The 24,152-nt window shown below is 36.7% G+C and overlaps 1 protein-coding gene across 1 annotated transcript in view; it reads right to left on the reverse strand.

Annotated features, from left to right (window-relative positions):
• Positions 1–24,152, reverse strand: part of OSBPL6 (oxysterol binding protein like 6) — a 264,946-nt gene that overhangs the window by 8,318 nt on the left and 232,476 nt on the right. The window contains 8 exon segments of the mRNA XM_020991055.2: positions 2,831–2,953; positions 9,400–9,526; positions 16,012–16,092; positions 16,095–16,155; positions 18,325–18,469; positions 21,148–21,226; positions 23,482–23,545; positions 23,892–24,029. Coding sequence (XP_020846714.1) covers positions 2,831–2,953; positions 9,400–9,526; positions 16,012–16,092; positions 16,095–16,155; positions 18,325–18,469; positions 21,148–21,226; positions 23,482–23,545; positions 23,892–24,029 — 818 coding nt within the window.

The raw sequence follows: 24,152 nt of genomic DNA on the forward strand, positions 1-24,152 counted from the left end.
ACTCCTGTTATGCGTTAGACACTGTGCTAAGTCTTTGGGACACACACAAAAAAAGAGTTTTAAAAAAACAGTTTCTGCTCTCAAGGAGCTCACAGTCTAATGGGAGAGACAGACAAGATACATACAGGGGAAACTGGGGATAGTCTTAGAATGAAGGAACCAGAATTAAGGAAGATTGAGAATTGGTTCTTACATAAGGTAAGGTTTTAGCTGGGACTTCAAGGAAGCCAGGAAAACGAGGTGATGGAGATAAGGAAAGAGAGCATTTCAGGTTTGGGTGATAGCCAGGGAAAATGCCCTGAGTTGGGAAATGGAACATCTTGTGTGTGGAAGAACAAGGAAGACAAGTTGGAAACTATCTAGTCAGAAGGTAACATTTTATAGATGAGGCCAACGATGCCCAGAGAGATGATGAGATCTGCCCAAGGTTGCCAACCTATTAAGTACAAATTTAAAATGAAAGGCATTTAAACTGAGATTTTATCCTCTTTACGACATCTTTCTTTTTGGGTGTGGGGGAGGGAAGGGGAGAGGGGAGAGATAGGGAAGAAGGGAAAGAAGTTATTTCTGAGCCCATGATCTTATTCCTGAGTTTTTCCTGATGAGAAGAAAGGAAAACATACTCCCTGAAATTTAAAGGACTTAGCTTTAAAGGGAAGCTTGTACAGGATTTGCAAGTTATGTATGTAGTAATGGAGTAAAAGGAAACCAGCTGTGAACTCATCTTCAGATTCAGTCCAGTTACCAATAAACATGGAAGGAGTGCTAAGGGAAGACCTAGGCAGGAAAGGACTATGATTTTTGATGCACATTTGAAGACCAAATTCTTGCTGAGGATTTAGGCAAAGATGAGCATACTGAAAAACCAAATCTAAGTAAAAAAGGAGATAAAATTTTTTTTCCCTCACTTAGGTAATTTTTTCACAGTACATATAGGAATTCAAAGAGGCCTATGAATTATGAAAATAATTACACACACACACACACATACATACATACGTGTATTTTTTTTTTTTTGGTGAGGCAATTGGGATGAAATGACTTGCCCAGGGTCACACAGTAAGTGTCAAGTGTCTGAAGCCAGATTTGAACTCAGGTCCTTCTTATAAATTATATTTTGATTTAAAAAACCACATCCAATCATTGTCCTTCTGGGTATATTTCAATTTCAGAAATTTGAAAATCATTGTAAAGGATCTGATGTCATAATATGAAAGAAAAATAGAACAAACAATAACTGCTTATAGTCTAGATGAGCGGTCAATTAGTTAATTAGGTTTTGACATCTTTTTCACTCACTAATTCTCTTTTATATTCTGAAGCAAAAGAGGTCCAGAGAAAGGAGTAGTGGGGAGGGAGTATCAATTTAAGTCTAATAAGAATGGAATCAAAATAAAAGGAAAATGTGATTTTAATTTGATTTGGTATCTAATTAATGCCTCAAAGAAATTTTTTAAAAACATCCTAATTTTGATAACACAATCAACCAGCCAACATTTTTAAGTTTCTACCACATGGTAGACACTGTTGTCAAATGTTTTTCTTTAGTTATTAAATATTTCAAATAAAGAGGATCATAGAATTTAAAATTAGAATAAAATTATTTATTTAGAACTAGAAGGATGTTACAGTGCACTGAACCCAATTCCCTCATTTTGCTGATAAGGAAACTGAAACGTTGATAGGGCAAGAGAGCTGGTCATAACATCAGAAGAACTAAATGTGAATCCCAGATCTCCCACATAGGAGCAGTGTAATCTTGTTTAAATCACTTAATTTCTTGAATCTCAGTTTTCTCATTTGAATACCAGGAATGAGAACAGTCATATCAACTATATGAGGAGATGTAGGTGAGAAAAAGGCTTTAGCAAAAAGACTTTTATGCAAATATAAATGGTTACTATTATTATTATTGTTATTTAAAAACACATCTATAAAGAATGAGGAACTTTGAACACATCCATTAGAGGCTGAAATGTTTTAAAGCAAATAGCCATGAAATAACAACCCTAATGTCTATATGACGTAGTGTGAGACACAAGGTCTTTGACCCTTCAGACTAATTACTGTATCTACAGTGATTTCTCTTGAAAAGGACATACAACAACTGTCAATTTATGTGACAAACAGAGAAGCCCAGCAGTAACGATCATCCTATCATTGTTTAATAATCATTGGCATCACAATGCAATGGATTTCAAAGACAGGTATTCACAAAATCCATTAACACTGGAATTCAAAGGGCCATGAACAAGAATGCCCATCATAAGCAATGACAGATGGTCATCCAGTCTTTCCTTGAAGACGTCTAATACAGGGGAAATCCCCTGCCTACTTGGGGAGCCCATTCCACTTCTGAATGGTTCTAAAAGTGAAATGGGCTGCATATTCATAATTCAAATATCAGGTGATGGTGCCTTTCTCTTGTTGAAAGCAGAATAGTCACAAATTTCTTAGCAAAGATGGGTGAAGGGTGATACTTTCTCTACAGAGTCTCTGATCACTAAACAAGACATCCTGGTAATATCTCATTTTCCTTGATTTTGCAAGGAAGACATCAGCATCTTCCATAGGCAGAGTAAAGAAGGAGAAGAGAATGAGACTGGATTTTTCAGGACTAGTGAGTCCAAAGTATCCATGAACACCAAGATTTTCTCAGTGCTTCCCGAGCAGAAAGCAACATTTACTCTCTTAATGGAATCCATTCCTTTGCCTTTTTACATTCTCCTATTACCAGTGTTCTGATCTTTATTCACTAGTAATTATATTTTATAACACTTTTTCCCCCTTAAAAATATAAGAAGCTGGTTACAGAAATGGACTGACTTACTTAAAAAATTTTGGTATATGTTCCAGGTGATTTTCTTCCATGTATCGCCTTCTGGATCTTTGGAGCTCTTCTACTCTTTGCTTCTCAGCAGCTGCTGCTTCTAAATTTCCTTCTTCCAAAAACCTAAGCACAAAATAGTTCATCTTTCAGAAGATATATCACGTTAGGTAGGATTAAAATAATTTAATCCATAGTGCAAAAGTAGTTATCCTGGTTACTACGAGTGGAAAACATTGCAATATTTTAATTTATTATTACACCTTTTGTGGTTGTTGTTGTTCAGTCATTTTTCAGTTATGTCTGACTCTTCATGACCCCATTTGCGTTTTTCTTGGCAAAGATACTGGAATGGTTTGCCATATCCTTCTCCAGCTCATTTTATAGATAAAGAACAGAGGCAAACAGGGTTAAGTGACTTGCCCAGGGTCACACAGCTATGTCTGAAGACAGATTTGAACTCAGGATGATGAGTCTTCCTGACTTCACCCCCAGTGGTGGATACACTGCACCCATCATACCCTTCAGTCTTTATAAGTTCCTCATTGCTATTAATTTAGATATTGTATGATGTATGATATTGCACACATATATATGCACAGGGATGCGCACGTGCGCACACGCGCGCACACACACACACACACACAACACACAACACACACCACACACACGATTAATGCTACTGGGAACTTTTTTAATGGGTCTTGTCTCATCAACTCCACACTAAGGGATAAAAAAATAGAACCCTCACAGGTGATGCAAATTCAGCCCTGCAAAGCTCAGCATTCCTTGGTAATGTCTCAAAACTCCTGAAATATAAGCTAAATAAGCAATTCTTTCCTGTGTAATCTGAATCCCACCCACTAAAAATTTTCCTTCTCTATCCCTGTTCTACCCGAGACCAGGAAAGAGCAATGTAGAAGAGCAAAATGAAGATTAAATTTGGTTTTGAAGGATCTGGGTTCAAATCCTACCTCTGACACTATCTGTGCGACCTTGGGGTGGTTGGACTAGGTGACCTGAAGTCTCCCATATAACTCTAAATATATCATTCCATAATCTGTCTTAACTAGTAAACGAGCAATTAAATTATCAATCTATTCTTCCCCATCTCCATTAATTAAGGCCATTTCACCCACATAAAAATCTAAACAAGATAGACAATTATTTACACTACAAATATAATCTTGTTTCACAAAAATAATCACCACAAGGCTTCTTTGGACAACCAGTTTCCCTGTGCACTTGTAATTGTTTTTGGATCAATTAACGGAAGTTAGGGGAAAAAAGCCCTAAAGCCAATTAAAAGGTAATTAGAAATAAAGATAAAGTATCTCAAAGTAAAATAAATTTGGCTAATTATCTGTAAGGTCATGGCATCAGGTGATTTGACTTCTCAAAACTGGACTTTCCCATAATTTTCCAGGAATACTTCTACTACGAAATACAAAATCCACCCGAGCAGAAGCACATTAAGCGTAGGAATCAGGAATGATTTGGCCCTTAACAGGCTCTTCTGCCTGTTTTAGGATTGAAGAACTTAAAAAAGGTAGGAAATTTAGCTTGCCTAACGGAAAAAAAAGAAAAAAAAACTCTGTTAAGAAACATTTTTAAAAAAATGATCTCGTGAACATTTTTGGAGGATACAAAGTCAAAAGGCAGTCTTCTCTTTGTTCTTATCAAAGTGCACTTGTTATACATGAGGTTGTGCCGTGCATCCACAAGTGCCATTATAGGGCAAGACAGCCAGCTGTTCTCCATCTCCGCTGAGGCCTGACCAAGGGGAAATGAGCTTAAAGTGCATCAGGAGATATTTCCGTGACAAAGTGAAGATATGGATAACTCCAAAGGTTTTTAGACATATAGTGTATTAATAAGGAATAACAAAGAATTGGTTATTAAAAAAAAAAGGATGGCAACCTTCTACCCATTGATATCATTGCAAAGAAATCCTATTGCATCTCTTTGATTTTGATTAAATTTATGTGGAAAAAAAGAATTGATACAAGCTGGGACACTTTTTCCCTACATTAAGAATATATGGAAAAAGAGTAAGTCCTGCAAAAAAGAAAGGGTATCAGGAAACATGATAAAAACTCTCAATGAAGAATTTTTTAAATTATAGAATGATGGGCAAAACAAGGCAAAGTATATATGAATAAATGAGAAGAAAAAATACAGGCACAAAATTGAGAGAATGAATAAAAATTCTATTGGAGATATTAAAATGTCAAAAATGAGGGCAAAGTATAAGTACATAATATGATATTTTGTAAAGGAAGTTACTGATAAATGTTGATATCAGGCTTAGGGAAGCAATTACTAATGTGGAGACAAATGACATTGCCAGAAGGAATCTAGAAGGAATGGTCAAGTATTATGAAACCTCCTCCAAGAGAACAAAGATATTAGTGGCACCCAGTGGTTTAACTGCTGCAGCTGATTGAAGGCAAGGACTTCAGAAAAGAAAGGAAGATTTGAGAAGAGCTGTGAAGATGGTGTCTGATAATGGATTGAGATTTCTGTACTAGAGCTTCACATATCAGAATGACAGGCTCCTGACTAGGGATGGCGCCAATCTAAGCTGTTGCAAATGCACTTTCCAGGAGTCTTGAAAATCTAATTAAATGGGTTTATATCAAAAGAGAATGGGGAGGAGAAAAACTGCCTTTGCATAGCCACTAAGCTATAAAGAGTTAGCTGTAAAATAGGGACAATAGCCATGGCATACCCAAAAATTCACATGAGTGAAGAAATGAGCAAGTAATGAAACCATGGCTTCATGAATCTATATACTGGTGCACAAAACATAGGTAACAAGTAAGGGGAAGTAGAAAGCCTAACAAAAAGAGGCAAATTTGAATTTAAAGGGACCATTGAGATATGATGGTCTGGGACTCATGATGAGGAATATTCCTGGGGAAGGATACACTTTTACTCAAAAGGAATGGTATAGATAAAAGGGGTGCAGAGTAGCATAGATATTGAGATATATTCATGTGAGGAAATACAGAAAAAAAGGTGGTAATCATAGTGGAGAACATTTGGGCATGAACATTTCGGCAAAGATGAATAGAAGCAAAAACAAGCAATATTGTCAGCAGTGTATACACATCTAATCACTGGAGAAGCAAAAACATAAATGAGGCATTTGGAAAATAAATTATAAGCATTGCATGGATGTGTGTTATAGCAGATATGTGACCTACAGTAAGTCACTTAATGCTGTTTGCCTCAGTTTCCTCACCTGTAAAATGAGCTGGAGTAGGAAATGGCAAACCACTCCAGTGGGTTGTAACAAAGACCCAAACAGGTTCTCAAAGAGTTGGATAAGACTGAAAAATGACTAAATAACAAATATTTAAGGGTAGCTAGGCAGTACAATGGATAGAGGCTCTTTCTGAGTTCAAACTCAGCTTCAGACACTAGCTGTGTGATGTTGGACAAGTCACTTAACTTTGTTTGCCTCATATCTTCACCTGCAAAATGAGTTGGAGAAGGAAATGGCAAACCACTCATTATCTCTGCCAAGAAAAACCCAAATGGGGTCCTGAAGAGTCAGACACGACTGAAAAATGACTCAAGAACAAAAATGATATAGTGTTGAAGGGAGACTTTGGTTAGTCAGAGCACTTTCTCTACAAAAAGTAAAACAGCTAATTATTTCTTGAATTGACTTGATACCAATTTCATCCTTCAAGGAGTAAAGACACTATTGAGAGGGAGGACTTTCTGTTTTAGAGCTAGTTCTCAGTATCAAGGAAGAAATGACAGCAGAGGTGGAAATGATGGGAACTTCAAGAGGAAGTGACTAGAGTACCCTCAAATTTGAGACAGAGAAGGAGAGGGAAGCAGGGAACAGATTAACACTCATCCTAGATTAGGGGAGAATAGATTTCAAGGAGTTTAGAGAAAGGACTGTAGGATTGTATGTCCCAAGACTCTAAAGGGGAAATTAGAGTTGGATGAATGAGAGGTTCTTATAAATGATAGTCTGAAGAAACATTTTTCATGAGGAAGAAAAGAAAGGTAGAAGGAAACAAGCATTTATGAAATGTCTACTAGGTGGTAGACATTGTGCTAAGTGTTTTACAAGTGCTGCATTACCTTACTTGATCCTGTAAGGTTAAGCGCTATTTTATCATCCCTATTTTACAACTGAAGAAACTGAGGCAAACAGTTTAAATGACTGGCTAATTAGTGTCTGGGGTTGGATTTGAACCCAGGTCTTTGTGACTCTAGGCCCAGCACTCTGTCCCCTGTTAAAAGACATTGATGTGGCTGCCCAGGGAACTCATCACTCAACTTCGATACTAAAAATACATGTATAGGAAACGGGCAGAAAGGCAGGTCGTAGAGAATAAAACTGGCACAGTCCTCTAAAGATAGTGGCTGGAGTAGTAAAACTTACAGGGAATGAGGTTGTGTTAAAAGCTAATGACAACAGAAGGGGTTTGGTTTTTTTTTTAAGCTACATTGGTAAAAAGAGAATGATTAAGAAGGGCTAGGTAGTACTACTCATCTGAGTGATGTGAATGTGACTATGGAGGACAGGCACAGCCGATTAACTTTATTTCACTTATATTTTTCCATCAAGGAGAATGTTATTTGGACTAAAAGGGACTGAAGAAAAACAGCTAATAGGGAATTTGATAACCAAGATAAGTTTGGAGATAATAATAGCTATCATTTATATAGCACTTACTAGCTGCCAGGTACTGTGATAAGCACTTTTTGATTATTATCTCATTTGATTCTCACTACAACCCATAGAGGGAGGGAGGTGCTATTATTACCCCTATTTTACTGATAAGGAAAATAAGGCAAAGAACAGATTAAGTGGCTTGCCCAGAGTCACCCAGCTAGTGTCTGAGGCTGGAAAAGGGTACTTATCTTTGAAGAGTTCAAGTCGTCAGACCAAAATGAACCCCAATGTAGGGTCTACAGAATCTTTAGATATAATGTCTGAGCTACTGTGAATAATAATGGAAATATAATGAAGAATGAAAGAGGTACTGAAGAATTGGGGAAGGGCAAGGTCATGATTTCCAAAAAAGAAAGAAGAGGAGGAGGGGGAGGAGGAAGAGAACCTATAAATTATCAGACAGTAAGCTTGCCTTCATTTCATAGTAAAATTCTCTAACACAGTATTGAAAAGATGGTTAGTGAACAAATAGAAAAGGGAGCAGTGATCATAAGGAGTCACTCAATTCTTGGCTTCATCAAGAACAGGTTATGTTAGAATGATGTAATTTTCCCCTGACCCTTTTTTGAACAAAGTTACTAGACTTGCAGATAAGGGGATGGTGTAGACATAGTTTACCTAAAGTCTAGCAAAGCATTTGACAGAGTTTCTGATGTTTTTCTTAAGGATAAGTTGGAAATACACGGACTAGATCATAATACAGTTTGGTGGATGCAGAACTGATTGAATTAGTGAACTGGGATGGCAATTCCTAGGGGAGTAGCACAGGGATCTATCCTTGGTACTAAGCTGCTGCACATATTAATCAGTGACTTAGATAAAGGAATAGATGCTGTGCTTACCACATTTACAGAAGACACAAAGCTGGGAGGGACAGTTAATCACTGGATGACAGAGTCAGCATCCAAAAAGTTCCTGACAAGCTAGAGCACTGAACTGAATTTAACAAGATAATATTTAATATTTAATCAACTCTTAGATTTGGGTTCAAAAATCTCAACTTCACAAGTATAATATAAGGGGAGGTTTGACTAACCAATGACTCAACAGAAAAAAGATCTGATGGTCTTAGTGATTGCAAGCTTGATATAAGCCAGAGTGGGATAGCAGTCAAAAATGCAAACATGATCTTAGGATCGCAGAGGTTACGTAACTGTCCTGCACTACTATGTCCTGATCAAGCTGCTTCTGTAGTACTGTCTTCAGTCTTGGGTACTACATTGTATGAAAGACATTGTTAAGTTGGAGGGTAACTCAGAGGATGGCAATTAACACACAGAAGAGCCATGAGATCACTTCATATGGACATTAGTCATGGAAACTAGACACGTTCAACTTGGAGAAGGGAACTACCTTCAAGTATTTAGAAGTGGAACACTGTTGTTCTGCTAAAGGCAGAAGAACAATTAGAGCTATCCCAAAGTGCAATGAAATGCCTGCAGAGTTCCTGGCTTCTCCCTCATGTTAGGTCTTTGGGAAAGGCTCAGTGACTATTTATCAGGACATGATAGAGGGGAACTTTTGATGGACTTAGATTTGATGTCCTTTCTCTGATTCTGTGACTCCAAATTCCAGGTCCTTTCCATTTTACTATGCTTCTCTCTTTGTTTATTTTTTCTTATGATTAAAAAAATACAAAAAAACCAAAAAAAAGAGAAGCAAGGAAGCTCCAGTGGATATTTTTGTAAGTTAGATAAACCAGAATGTAGCATATTACAAGAGAGAACATTCTGTTTTGATTAATTTGCATATTGTCTTGCATATAGGAAGCATTCAAAATACATTTGCTGAGATCAGTCAAGGGGTGAGAATGGTTTGGTAGCCTCTGGAGATCCTGCAACGCATTTAAAAATTTTAAAACTCTTACCTTTGATCAGGCCGGAATCGGGCATCTGTTGGAGGAAGGAGTTCTTTCAGGACAGGATCTAATTCATTGAGCTCAATAGCAAACCTTGTAAAGCCATAGTAGAGTTCATAATTGGTTGGCATGGAACCTGAAAGAAATAAAATAAAATATTGCTGAGATACATTAAGGAAAATAAAACCCAAACAAAAAAAAATTAAGGTGCCCATGTGATTCATTACTATAAACAGTTGCTACTGAGTAATGTAGTCTCTTCACATAACCATGAACATATTAGATTGATGTCACTGAGTTGGAAGAGATTGGATCCTATGTCTGAAGTTCCTCAATAAGGGATAAGCAGCCTCTGATTGGACTCCCACTAGCACCCCAATTCAGCCAATTTCATTTCTGTACCATTAATTTTTCCATACATAGAGACAAAATTTGTGTCTCTATGACTTCTATCCTTTGTTCCTACTTCTGTTCTTTGGAAGCAAGTGGAATACACTGAATTCCTCTTTCATAGGGGAGCTTTTCAAATAATTAAATTCAGCTATAATGGTCTTCCTAAATCTTCCCTTCTCCAAGTCAAATATCCCCTGCCTTCAACTAATCCTTGTATAAAATAATTTTCAGTCCCCTCACTATTTTATTAGCATTGCTTAGGATAAACTCCAGTTCATTAAAGTCCTTCCTAAAATATGGTACCCAGTACCACATCACACCTATCAGATTGGCTAACATGACAAAACAGGAAAACAATAAATGTTGAAAATGTGGGAAAATTGGAACACTAATGCATTGTTGGTGTAGTTGTGAACTGATCCAGCCATTCTGGAGAGCAGTTTGGAACTATGCACAAAGGTCTATAAAAATGTGCATACCCTTTGACCCACCAATAGCACTTCTAGAGCTATATCCCAAAGAGATCATAAAAATGGGAAAAGGACCCACATGTACAAAAAATATTTATAGCAGCTTTTTCTATGGTGGCTAACAATTGGAAATTGAGAGGATGCCATCAACTGCAGAATGGCTAAAGAAGTTGTGGCATATGAATGTAATGGAATACTATTGTGCTATAAGAAATGATGAGCAGGCGGACTTCAGAAAAACCTGGAAAGAACTGTATGGATTGATGCTGAGTGAAGTGAGCAGAACCAGGAGAATGTTGTACACAGTAACATACAATTAAATTAACACAGTAACATAAATTAACACAGTGACATAATTAAATTAAATTAAAAAACAAACATAATTAAATTAAATTTTAAAAATTAATTTTAAAAAATAAATAATGAGCAGATAAGACTTCAGAAAAACTTGCAAAGACTTGCATGAACTGATGCTGAGTGAAATGAGCAGAACCAGCAGAACACTGTACATAGTAACATACACATTGTGTGATGACCGACTTTGATAGACTTAGCTCTTCTCAGCAATGCAAGGAGCTAAGACAACTCCAAAAGACTCATGATGAAAAATGCTATCTACATGCAGAGAAAGAACTATGGAGTCTGAATGCAGATCAAAGTATACTATTTGCTCTCTGGTTTCGGTTCTTTTTGTTTTGTTTTGTTCCTTCTTTCTCTTGGTTCTTCTCATTGGTTCTAATTCTTCTTTACAACATGCCGAATGTGAAAATATGCTTAATATGGATGTATATGTAGAGCCTATATCAGACTGCACACCGTCTTGGGAAGGGTGATGAGGAGGGAGGGGGGAGAAGATTTAAAACTCAAAATCTTATGCAGGTGAATATTGGGGAAAAAAAGAAAGAAATATGGTACCCAGAACTAAACACCAAACTCCAATGTAGTCTAATCCAGGTGAAATGTGAGTCCCCTTCAATGTTAGGGCTTTCCTGATTTGATTACTCTGTATCTTCTATTGACTTAGTTGTTTGCATGTTGTTTCCCCCACTGGACTGAGCTCCTTGAGGGCAGGAACTCTTTTTGACTTTGTATTCTCAGCAGTTAGCACAGGGGCTGGCACACTGCATGTGCTTGATAAACACTTGTTAACTTGACTTGACAGACCTTATTCTGGACACTAAGCTTAGTGATTAATTCAATTAAGACATGTGAGACTGTGAGTTTCTTAAAATCCACTCAGGGGACTCTTATTTTTCATAGTGATTATCATAAAGTTAAAATTTTTAAAATAAATTATTAGTAGACTGACAAAAATCTAGATTTCCTTATACACCATTTTAGAACGCACTGGTTAAACAATGTCATCATGTTTCTTTTAAAATTCAATGTGTTTACAAAAAATGCCAATATAATTAGCTTTATTTAAAAAAAAGGCTTGCTTGGCAGTGTTATGGAGAAGCAAAAAACATGGCAATCTGTAATAGCTTTGTGTTGACACTTTAACTACTTTACCAACAGGAAATGTAAAGCTTACTAATGACTCTTGGGAAACTCCACTGTCAATTTCAAAATTACTCAAATTGGTATGCAAACCCATAAAGTTACGGATCTACTGTGACAAAATAAGTAACAAACACAGATTCATTATTTTTTTTACTGGTACTTGATATCAGCACCATACAACTGAGTTACTCAGATTCTACAACAACAATGAAGCTGTTTATAGTAATTAAATTTAACAGAACTATCTATTACTAGAGTTGAAATGATTTAGTAAATTAGCACTGAGTGTCAATTAGAGCAGCATGATTTTTGCTGCATTCTTGAAATGCAAATACCTTTTATCATAAGAGCTTACATTGATATAGTGCCTGAAGGATTACAGAACATTTTATATACATTATCTCATCTGATGCTCACCACAACCCTGTGGGGTAGGTGCTAGCATTATTTCCATTTTATAGATCAGAAACTGAGGCTTTGGGAGATTAAGTGACTTGCCCTACACAGCTAGGTGATTAGAGTCAAGAATGTGTAAATTCAGGGGCAGCTAGGTGGCGCAGTGGATAGAACACTGGCCCTGGGGTCAGGAGGACATGAGTTCAAATCCAGCTTCAGACACATAACACTTACCAGCTGTGACCCTGGGCAGGTCACTTAACCCATTGCCAAACAAAAACAAAAACAAACAAAAAAAGATGTAAATTCAAATCCAGCCTCATACACTTAATAGTTGTATGATCTTGAGCAAGTCATTTAACTTGTCTGCCTTAGTTTCCACAACTGTAAAATTGCATACAATAACACTATCTCCCAGAGTTATTGTGAAGATCAAATGATAGAATATTTATAAAGTGCTTAACACAATCCCTAGCATATAGATGACACTTCATAAATACTTGTTTTCTTCCTTCCAATGATTATGCCAAAAATAAGTGAATGAGACACAAGTATTTCTAACTCCAAATCTAGCACTCTATCAATTATGTCCTACTACCTCTCATTTTATAAAACCAAAATACATGATAAAGGTTTTAGGGTAATATATATTTTAGTCATACTTTAAAAATTGAACCACAAAAAGGAGCAAATTTACAAGAAGCTATATTAACTTTGATCACATTCTAGAAATGTCAATCAATGGAAGCTTAGGGTGGGGAAGGAAGAAAAAACTATTCTGAAGTTTGCTGGTAAATTATTAATTTGACTGTTATATAGTCAATAAAAGAATGCCTTCTCTAACTGCATGCGGCCTGCTGGTGGGAGTCACACAGCTGTGCTCACTAGGTCTACCACTATAGTTTTATTACCAATTTCTAGCTGAGGAGCACAGCAACCTTTTTACTATTCCCTGGTTCACTCCTTATCATGATCTCCACACAATGTTTCAGATCTTTTCTTGACTCAAATCACCTACACCACTCCCTTTTAGAATAGCCTTATTTTCCTTATGGTATACAAAAAACAAACAAAAGACTGAGGCCATTCATCATAAAGTCTCTTTTCTTCCCTTCTCCATATCTCAAAACCCTTCAACAGTATCATCTATTCTCTAATCCTCTGTTCCAGTGTTAGAGGAAAAGACAGTCTGTGTCCTTCCAAGGCCAAACTCTTCTCTTTGTACTCTTGATATCATTCCTTCCCATCTTCTGTTAGAGTCTGTCTCTTCAATTATCCTCTTTCTAATCTCCAATCTAACATGCTCATATCTTCTCTAACCTTCATTTGACCTTGTCATCCGCTCAAGCAATGATTTAATATTTCTCCTCCTTTTCACAGCCAAACTCCCTGAAAATTCTAGCTACCTTCTATATCCAAATAACGTATATATGCCGCTTCCACTTTTTCACCTCACTTTTCAATCGCTTTTAGGGGACAGAGCATCATTATTTATCAAGAAGATATATATTCATTCAAGACCACCCAGGAGTGACAGGGGAAAAGAAACAGGGTAGAAAGTATTTGGCTGACGAGTAACAGAGTTAAAAACAAAAGAGATTTTGATACCAGAGTTTATTAGTGACTAACTTGACAGATGAAATGGACAAGGATTATGAAGTCTGACATGGACACAGTCATCTGTTACTTCAATTATTTGGACATCTACTGGAACTTTCTCTGTGCCCCCAGTGGAATAGCTAAGGATAGCTCCATCTGGCTTAAAATGATCACTTCATCCTTCAAAATGCAGATGAATCAATGAAGGCAATATCTATTTAGGACTTGGTTCTTACCAACAAGGAAAAAACTAGTCAACTAGGCAGAAATGGTGGGAACCACCAGAAAAAGATCACAGTCTCATTTTAGAACTTTTGTTAGAGAAGGAAAGGAAAGTTAGATGTAGTCAGACCTTCATTCACAATTTAGAGATAACAGATTTTTTTTTTAAGTTTTATTGGGTTTTTTTTGGGGGGTGTTGTGTGTGTGTGTGCGCATGTGTGTAATTTCTCAAACTATCCTATTCTTCTGGATTAAATCTATTCTTGTAAGAAAGAAAAGAAGTAAAGTAGGAACACCCAACACAGTGACCAACTCTGACAATGCCTATAACATTCTGCTCTAGTAGTCTCTTTCCCTTGCACTTTTACTATTTCACAGAGGTATAATGAGGAAATCAGCTTGTAAACTTGATAAATAAATGTGGACAATTATTATTACTTTTATTATTTGTGTGTTTGGCTTAAGAAAATTTAGGATTTCTCTATTAGATCTAAAAACTTCTTTGCTCTCCCCATTTTCTCCTTCCCTTTCACTCCTTCCCCTGTATCCCATTTATTTGAGCACTAATATACTATAAAATTCATCACTTCCAAAATCTACAAAGGCTTGGAATTTACAAGACTAGTTCCGCTGAACAATTTGTAAAGCTCCCTTAAAGAACTTAAAATGTTATGCAAATTTAAGTTAGTAAGTATTATGATTTACTGGAAGCACTTAGTAATAGAGAAAAATGTATTTTTTATGTGACTAAAATAAGCCTTTGGTATAATTATTAGGTGTTTTCAGTTAGAATTCAGAAATAAGTAGCTAAATTCACAACAGAAAATAATTTTTATCCTAATGTATCAAGGACTTCCAATTACATAATAATTTCCTGGGCCATTTTGGTCCTGTGTTAGGTTCCATTGCATTTTCCTTCCCTCCCCCTTCCTTTTTCCCCTCTCTTAGACCCTAATGGTTCTAACCACTGGTTAGTTCTTACTGGTTCACCCACATTTTAGCCTGTTGTTGCCCCCCATCCAAAATGCTTCTAGTTAAGATTATTATTATCCTAGTACAGGCTAGGGAACAATACAGTAGCCAACCAAACCCCTACTTTGATGTCTCTAAACCTATCAGAATTAAGAGATGGTAAAGATTTCCAGGGATTGATAGCAACAATAAGGAAACAGGGCAGTCTGAGGTAGGGGAAAATGCGAGAGCTGGAGTCATGGGAACCCAGGTCCATGCCCTATAGCTGACTTTACTAGCCACATGGGCATGGATAACTCATTTTATATCTCAAAGCCTCAGTTCTCTCATCTGCAAAATGGAAAGAATAATTGCTATGGAACTTATCTCTCAAGATTGTTCTGAGGATTAAATCAGATAATACAAGTGTCTCACAAAAAGTTAACAGGTCTGAAAATGTTAGTAACTGTTAACAAAAGGAAGCTGGGCAGTCTCTTAACTTCTATACTCTTTACTATCCCCATGTATAAAATGGAAATAATAATTTCTGTCATTTATCAAGAACTTTAAGATTTGCTGACCACTTTTCAGACACTCTCTCATTTGATTTCCAAGTCCCACAACAACCCTATGAGGGAACATACATATTATCACCCTCCTATTACAGATGAAGAAACTGAGGCTCAGAAAATTAAGTGACTTGCCCCAAATCACACAGCTATTAAGTGTTGAGGGTGGGATTCAAACACAGTTCTATCAGATTCCAAGTCTGGTACCCTCGTATTTGCACTCGCTATTTCACAGAGTTTGCTGTAAGGAAACACCAAGTAAATGTGAGTTGTTGTTACTATATAGTTACTATATATAGTTACTATAAAAACTTACAAAGTCACCTAAATATGTAACTGCATTTACTTTTGATTAGTTAACATTTTTAGACCTCTCCATTAACAGAGAAAATAGTTAAGGAGAAGTATATTTGTCATGTGACAACATTATTTCATCAAATTATATTTCACTGTTAAAGTAGAATTCTTGACCTCTCCTTTAGGTACTATGCAAAGGAGTATGCACAGTAAGGTCTCACCTGGCCTCCATATGCACTTTGCTGATGGTGGTATGCCACAGTACAGTCCTTCATGCCACTTTCCAAAGAGACGGTGAACCACCTTCCCTCCTGATCCATGACAACCCCTTGGACTTCATTTACGTTAGAATTCCAATAATTTACCTAGAAATAACAACAACCCCCTCTCAATATGTCATTGTGCTAGTTTCATTATACAGCGATATTAAAGCCAGAAGGCTCCTTTATCAAAAAACATTCCATTCTAACAAAAGGTAAAGAAATTTACTCAGCTGAAAAATTCAAATCCTAGACCACCGCAAGAGATTATAAAGAAATGCTTGATGCATCATTACACCATTCATTCCAAATGTTTGATGAATTGGAATGTGAAGGAGAAAAGAGGTAAGCCATTAGCTAAACATACAGTTTACCACTAGTTCTTAATATATTTTTCTAAACACTTGAACATGGCTTCATTCTAGAATAGAATAGAGTTTTGGAGCTAGAAAAACCTTAGAGAACTTCTAATACACTCTCCCCTATTTTAGGATTCCTGATAGAGCTAGAAAGGACTTCAGGGTTATCTAGTTTAACCATTTCATTTAGTAGATGAGGAAAATGAGGTTCAGTGAGGCTGTCAATTAAGGAAATTAATTAAAGAAGTATGACTTGCCCAGTAAAATTTCAGCTCTTTGAGGGTAGGTACTGTTTTAATTTGTCTTAAAATCTAGATAGTACCTGGCATATAGTAGGTGCTTAATTGAACTGTCCATGACCACCCAGTAGGATAATAACCTAGGTTCCAATTGGCGCAACATGTTATTTTACTCATTCAATCACAATTTATTGATCATCCTTTAGGCAGAATAAGGTTATGAAACAAACGATATAGTTCTTATCTTAAAGAAATTAAGATATTATGTTAATGACCAATTAATTATTCCTTATAGTCAAATACTTCCTCTATATTTAGTAACTTAAGTTAATTTCAGTATTTGAAACATAAAAAGGAGAAATGGATCCAGAAGCCATTTTCAAAGTATTTTGGTAAATACCTGAATTGTATTAGTAATAATAATCCCTCTATCTAGGACACACCAAGTGTCCACACCCATTCACACAACAATGGATTAGGAGTCAAGATAATTGGGTTCTGCCACTAAACTTCCCGTGTGGTCTTAAAGATAAATCATCTGTATTTCTGGGCCTTAGCTGTCTCCTCTGTAAAGTGAGAGAACTGAGCTAAAGGCCCCTTTAAAATCTAACAATCTGGGCCTTTGAACTGGTCGTCCCTATATCTGGGAATGCTTTTCCTCCTCATTTGCCACTCCTAGAGTCCTTAGTTTCCCCTATGACTCAATTCAAGTGATACTTTCAGCAGGAGAACTTTCCTGTTCCCCAGAGCTGCCCCTGCCTTCCCATCTAAGACAATTTTTATGTGTAAGGTGCTGTCTTCCTTATTCAAATGTCAGGTCCTTGAAAGCAGGAACTGCTTCCCTTGTTTTTGTATTGCTAGAGCCCAGCACAATGTTTAGCACACAGAAGGTGCTTAATAAATACTTCTGGATTGACAGAGTTTCTATTTGCAAAGTGTCAGTTAACACTACTAAGTTAAAACAGCCTTGTTCTTTAGCTCTGTGTCCCCCACCAAACAGGAGAATAAGTAGTTATTTCAGAAAGAGTTATCTTAAGATAAAGACAAGGTACATAAAATGAAAGGAAACCCTCATTTAGAGCTTGGGGCAAGGGGCTGAGAAAAACATGACCTAAAATTAAGCCGGCATTTGTTTGCCATATTGGAATCAGCCCAATAATTGCAAAATGCTGAAACAAATGAAAGGCATATTCTTTGTATCAGGCTACTGTATTTAGTCTATGCATAGAGAAATACAACATGTAACTGTGTTGCCCCAACCAGTATTTCCAATTCAGACAGAAAAAAGGGAAGAATGCCTTTGTGAGTGTTTGGGTACCTCATGCATTTGTCATTTTAATAACTTACCTTCCTGAGGCCAAAGGTCTTTTTTTCTGTTGATCAATTTTCCATGTGGGTCATAATAATTGGGATAAACTGATAGCAAGATATTGGCAACTAGCACGTACTTTATTGCTACATTTAAGTGTCCTCAGAAACTGATAATGACTTCATAAACTTCATAAATACAATCAACTGAAAATGGATACTAGGAGAAAATAAGTACCTGAAAAGGCTATTTTTAAAAACAATTCAACCTAATCAAAACATTTGAGCTTGCTGTTTCTTAGTATTAAATGTTCTGTCTCTTCCCTTAGGACATATTTTATGCTATTTTCCTTGACCATATTATTTACCTTGATAAATGTGAGTTTGCAGATACAAATACTGCTCTTTGTATTTCTAATAGTGATTTCTCCATAATGCTCTATCCATCTCCTCCCACTGAGAATGTTATGGATGCATGTTGTGACTTTGTTCCATACGTAGTAATCTCCATACCTAGAGAAAAAGTGTGTTACTACTAAAACAAGGAAACACACAGACATCTCTACTTATGCACTGAAGGTAAACCTAAAATTAGTCATCCAAAGCTCCTCTTCCCTTATTTTAATTCTTGCTACCTCCTTGGAGATTTTTAAGTAGTCAGTGATTTTTCTGATAGCAGATTCTAAGTTTCTGATCCTGACCCACAAATACATGAGATAAGAGTAATTATTTGGAAAGAAGTAATGGCCTTTCTCAGATAATTCCACAAAGCTGTTACAAATTCAGTGGACTAATGACAGGTTATCAGCTTTTTTCCCCAAGAAATATATGTGGAAGTATGCTTTCATAGCTCTTTGAATTCATCGCACACATGAATTTGCATATATTTACATAATCTAGTTAAAAATCAACAATTCCAAATTAAAAAAATGAATTAGCATAGTCTAATGCACACAATGTGCCAATGCATAGGCTATGTACCACCATATACTACATTACACACTCTTGCTTTATATATTTACATCTATACAAAGTATTTCTATTTCAATGTATAAAATTAGCTACATAGGCATATGTACACAAGTATATATATACACATGAATTTTTATCTATATATTAGCTATGCAGACATATACATATGTATATTTACATATATACAAGTTTTCTATTTATACATCTACAGTTAACTATATAAATGCCAACATACATAAATATACATCTACATGTACCCACATACGTATGTGTGATTACACTGGTGTGGAAATTCCCTCCTTGATGGACACTAGTAACACACGTGTAACTTACTTAGCGTCTCAGAGACGCTAAGTGACTTACCCATGGTGACACAATTAGGATGCACCAGGTGCAAAATTTGAAGCCAGGATGTTCTGATTTTGACACTGGCCCTATGCATACTACATTATCCTGTCTCTCATACAAATAAATGACACATACGATGGAGAAGGTAGAAATAATGGAGGAGAGGAAAGAGAGACAGTGTGCAAAGCTATAGAAATGAATTATTCAAAGCCACTAGAAGAGGTAGTGCTGACAGGCATCTGTGGAAGCAGCTTGGTTTCACTAGGCTGACTTCCAAAATAAGAAACAGTTCCTCAGAACTGTCCCCAGTGCTTTTAGGGACAAGGTGGTCAAAGCAGGACACATTCTTGGAGAAATGGGATTGATAGTAGGTTAGACTGGACACATTTCAGTGCTACACAGTATATATTAACTTTTCTTTGGTAAATCTGGATATATACGGTCACCTTTACCATGGAACACAAATTGTTCAGGATAGAAAGTTTTAATCCATGTGCTTGTGGAGCCTTGGATTTCCAAAGTTCCCATAGTTCATTTACAAATATTTCTAAAGCACAGACCTGATCATGTCACTTCCTTGCTCAAAAATCTCCAGTGGCTCCCTTTATATTCAAATGCAGACTCTTCTCCTTGGCATTTAAAGCCCTTCACAATCTGGCTCCTACTTATCTTATCCGTATTATTTCACATCACTCACTGCACTCACAGGGTCCACATTCCAGCCAAACAGCCCTATTTACTCTTTGCTCCATGTATGTGACATTCCAACTTTTATCTGTGCATCTTTGCTCAGGCTTTTCCCCACGCTCTTCCCAACTCAACCTCCTACACCATGTCTTTTCTGAATGCTCCATGTTGTGTTCAAAATTATTTTCTGTTTACACTGTATACTTTGTCTTTCTTACCTACAAACATGTTATTTTCCTAGAGTTTAATGAAACCTCAGAAGCACAGAATTTGAGAGTTGGAAGGGATCTGAGCAGCCACTGACCCCAATCCATCCATGGAAGGACTCCCCATTATAACATACTTGATCAGCTCTTGAAAGCAGGCATTGTAGTAATTTTGTGTTTTTGTATCCATAGCATATTAGACATAATTAGCACTTAATAAATACTTTTTTGAATTAAATTGACCCTTCAAAATCAACTTAGATTTACATCATCATCATCATCATCATCATCATCATCATAACACTTATATAGCCCTTTAAGATTCTGTAAAGTGCTTCCCCCCCCCCCAATGGATAGGGCTTGGATCTATGATTTTATTTGTATATGGAATTCCCAGATGAGGAAAGTCCTTCTACTAGTGGAGGTTGGTACCTTCTATGTAACTTAAGAATTTTGGAGATCCCCAGAGCAGTAAGAAGTTAAGTGATTTGCCCAGGGTCACACAGCCAGTATGTGAATTCCCGTCTTCCTTCATAACCTGGTCCCTGCCTATTTTTCCAGTTGTCTTACACCATACTTGTCTCTACATACTCTACAATCTAGTGACACTGAACTCCTTGCTGTGCCTTGAACACAACATAACCTCTCTACTCTGGGCATTTTCACTGGCTGGCTGTTTCCTGTGCCTGAACTACTCTTCTTCTTCCTCTCCAACTCCTGCTTTCACTGGCTTCCTTCAAGTCTCAGCTAAAATCTTACCTTGCACAAGAAGCCTTTCCCAGTCCTTCTTAATCTCGGTGTCTTCCCTCTAAGTAAACCTCCAATTTACCCTGTCTATATCTTGACCAACTCCCCATCCACTACACCATGCTCTCTTTCATACTCAATAACATCAGTAGAAGTTCCACATTAAAAGAAAGGTCTCTTTGACCCCAATAATGTTTAAAAGTACTGTTCTTTAGAAAAAAGGGAACCTACTTTGGAAGTGTCACATTCAGTGTTCCCACAGGTAGGATTTCCATGGATTTCCCCCAGAACTTGTTTTTCCATCTTATATCTGAAAGAAAAGGTGGAGGACAAAAGAGAAATAGATTTCAATTTCAAGAATTTATTCTCTAGCTATTCTATGTGGTTAGATATGCGATGGGGATCCTGGAATGGTAGATGTCAGGTTAGGAAACAATGAAAAAGTTACTTCTGATAAAGTCAAAGGTGTCAGACATTAAGGCAATGAGTCTTCTGAAGATTACCTGAGCATGAAGAGATCAGATATGACTCTGAAAGATATAAATGACACCTCTCTACAATGGACGCCTCATATTTCTGCCCAAATAATAAAATGAAATAAAGCTGTAGGCTATGAACAAGCAAATGTCAAGTGTTTTGAAGTAGACAGGGGGCATAAATGATAACTATAAGGTGGAAAGAGTGAATAGGCCATATATCAGTAGTATGTTCATAATGCTGCAATGCCATGTATTATCATTTATATTTATGAAATATATTCCTGAAGGAAGTGAGAATATAAATTTGACACTATAGGTGCTAAAAGCTTATGAAGAAATGGAGTCAGCTACATCCCAACAGATTAAGTGATATTCAGAGTAATCAGGTAATATCTGGATGATGATTCTCTCCACCCTAAGGAAACGGGTTATATGCCTATTGGTAATTATTTCCCTCTTCTATTTGGATAAAATAAAGAGACATTAGATTTTTAATCACAGAACTTTAGCACCTTTGATGAATGGTAAATATTCTCTGAAAGACATTTTGTAAATGCCCTGTGTTTTTTTTTATTGCAGGCATATTACTAAAATGCACACATATAGTCTGTCTCTTTCTCTCTCTCTCCTCCCCTGTACTTTTCTTTCTACCTCTATCTATAGATATACATGTCTCTCCCTCTTCTTACCGTGCCCCTCACTGAACCGTTCCTTGTAACAACCCCCCCCTCCCCAAACAAACAGTTAAGCAACTCAGCCTCTCAGGTACCCTACAGATGTACTAAGAGGAGGGCAAGTGTATTCCATCATCTCTTACACAGGACTCACTGCTTTATTTTCTTTGTTGAAAATGTATTTTGAAGTGAGAGTTTATGTTTTCTGCACTAAGGTCTGGGTCTGAAAATGCTTCAGGTCTGGGTGGTTCATATGAGCAATGCAACATTCTTTAGGACATCATAAATCATCTATTATATACAGGTGGCTTTATTCACAGGTACTGGCCTAATTTGTATATTGTCTTCACCAGAATTTCTATAGGTTTTATGGTTCTGCCTGAAACTTGCTAAATGGGTCCAGATTAACCCTAATTAATCAGACATATTAATGCTTTGACACTTCACTTCTAGATCTGACCTCTCTTTAAAGGCAAACAGGTGGCACAGTGGATAGAGAACAGGGCCTGATGTCAGGGAGAACTGAGTTCAGACCTGACCTCAGATACTTACTAGCTATGTGACCCTGGACAAGTCACTTAGACCTCTGTCTGCCTCAGTTTCCTCAACTGTAAAAATGGGTATAATAACAGCACCTACCTCCCAGGGTGTTTAGCCCAGTGCCTGGCACACCCTATATAAATGCTTCTGTCCTTCCCTTCCATTTATAACATGTCATTTTGTATTACAGTTATCTAGGGATGTTCCATATACCTCACTATAGATACCATGAAGGCAGGGATTGTTGGTCTCTTATCTAGATTTTTTATTCCCTCTAGGACTGGCCTGTACAACCTCTATATTTTCACAGGCCACCCAAAATCCTTTGGCGGGCTGCAGGTTGGGCAGGCCTGCTTCTAGAGTATTGTGCTCTTCACACAGTAGGTGATTAATGAATGTTTGTTTGACGTTTGATGAGTGACTTCACAGGTAAATTTAAACTGTTCTTACAAATACTGAAAATATAATCATCATGTTTATGCAAACAAGTAAAACAGCATTTAGAAAGGATGTTGTAGAGTCTTTCCTTTAAGATTACAAAATCTTTGTGAACATTTTATCATTAATCTTCAGAGAAGGGGAGCAGATTTAATGGTCTTCATTTTTAAGGATGTAAGTAGCAGGGATATAAAATGACTGCCCAAAGTCACAGTATGAACAGTGATGCCTCAGTTGAGGGTACAGCTACCTACTAGCCTGATTTTTTCCTAATTTAAAGTTGCAAATTCAATTACTTAAAACTGAACTCAACAGCAATTAGTAACATCCTCTGAGATCATGAGTTGGAACTCTACATAGAATACATTTGGAGATGAGAAACTTTTTCAATTGCTCATCAATGTGACCTTTAAGTTATAAAAAATAGTACAAACCTTGCCAAAACACAAAATTCTTTGATTCACAATGGCAGGCAGAAATGGGTGGATGATGGCTAACCTGGTTAAAAAAAAGGAAGAAAAAGAATGACACAGAGTGTCTAGAAATTAAGACAAAAATGCCTCCTTTTTTTGCATTATATGCAATGTGAACATTCTTTTTAAATGACATTTTAAGAGATATTCAGCTCAGCTATATGTTAATGAAACAATCTTAAAATGCTTCTCTGAATTAAAGGAGATTTGCACAAATAGTTTTGGGCAATAATAAGCAATATTTAAATGTACTTTAATTTGGGGGAGGTTTCTTCCTACATTACTCCTGGAAGCTTTCTGGTTAAAGGACTTCTATTCCATAACAGATTTACCTACCTGTACAGAAAAGAATTGAATAAAAATAGATTTACCTGCTCTGAGAAAAAACGGAATCCCTTGTCTTCTCGAATGCACTCATATGTCTCACCAAGCACAGGGTTGAATGGCTTACTTCCTGCTCTGAAGTAGGTAGAGCAGTATCCTGAAACTGCAAATGCAGCAATGAGAACCTGTTAAAACATTTGAGAAAGAAAAATAATGTAGGTGAGGTGTAGCCTGACACTCTAAATGTCATGCAAAGCATCTCATTTTATTTTGTTTTCCTGTTACTTATTTACAGAATCGTTTCCCAT

The sequence above is a fragment of the Phascolarctos cinereus genome, unplaced genomic scaffold, assembly GCF_003287225.1.
Source record: "Phascolarctos cinereus isolate Bilbo 61053 unplaced genomic scaffold, phaCin_HiC Scaffold_726;HRSCAF=1367, whole genome shotgun sequence".
NCBI lineage: Eukaryota > Metazoa > Chordata > Mammalia > Diprotodontia > Phascolarctidae > Phascolarctos > Phascolarctos cinereus.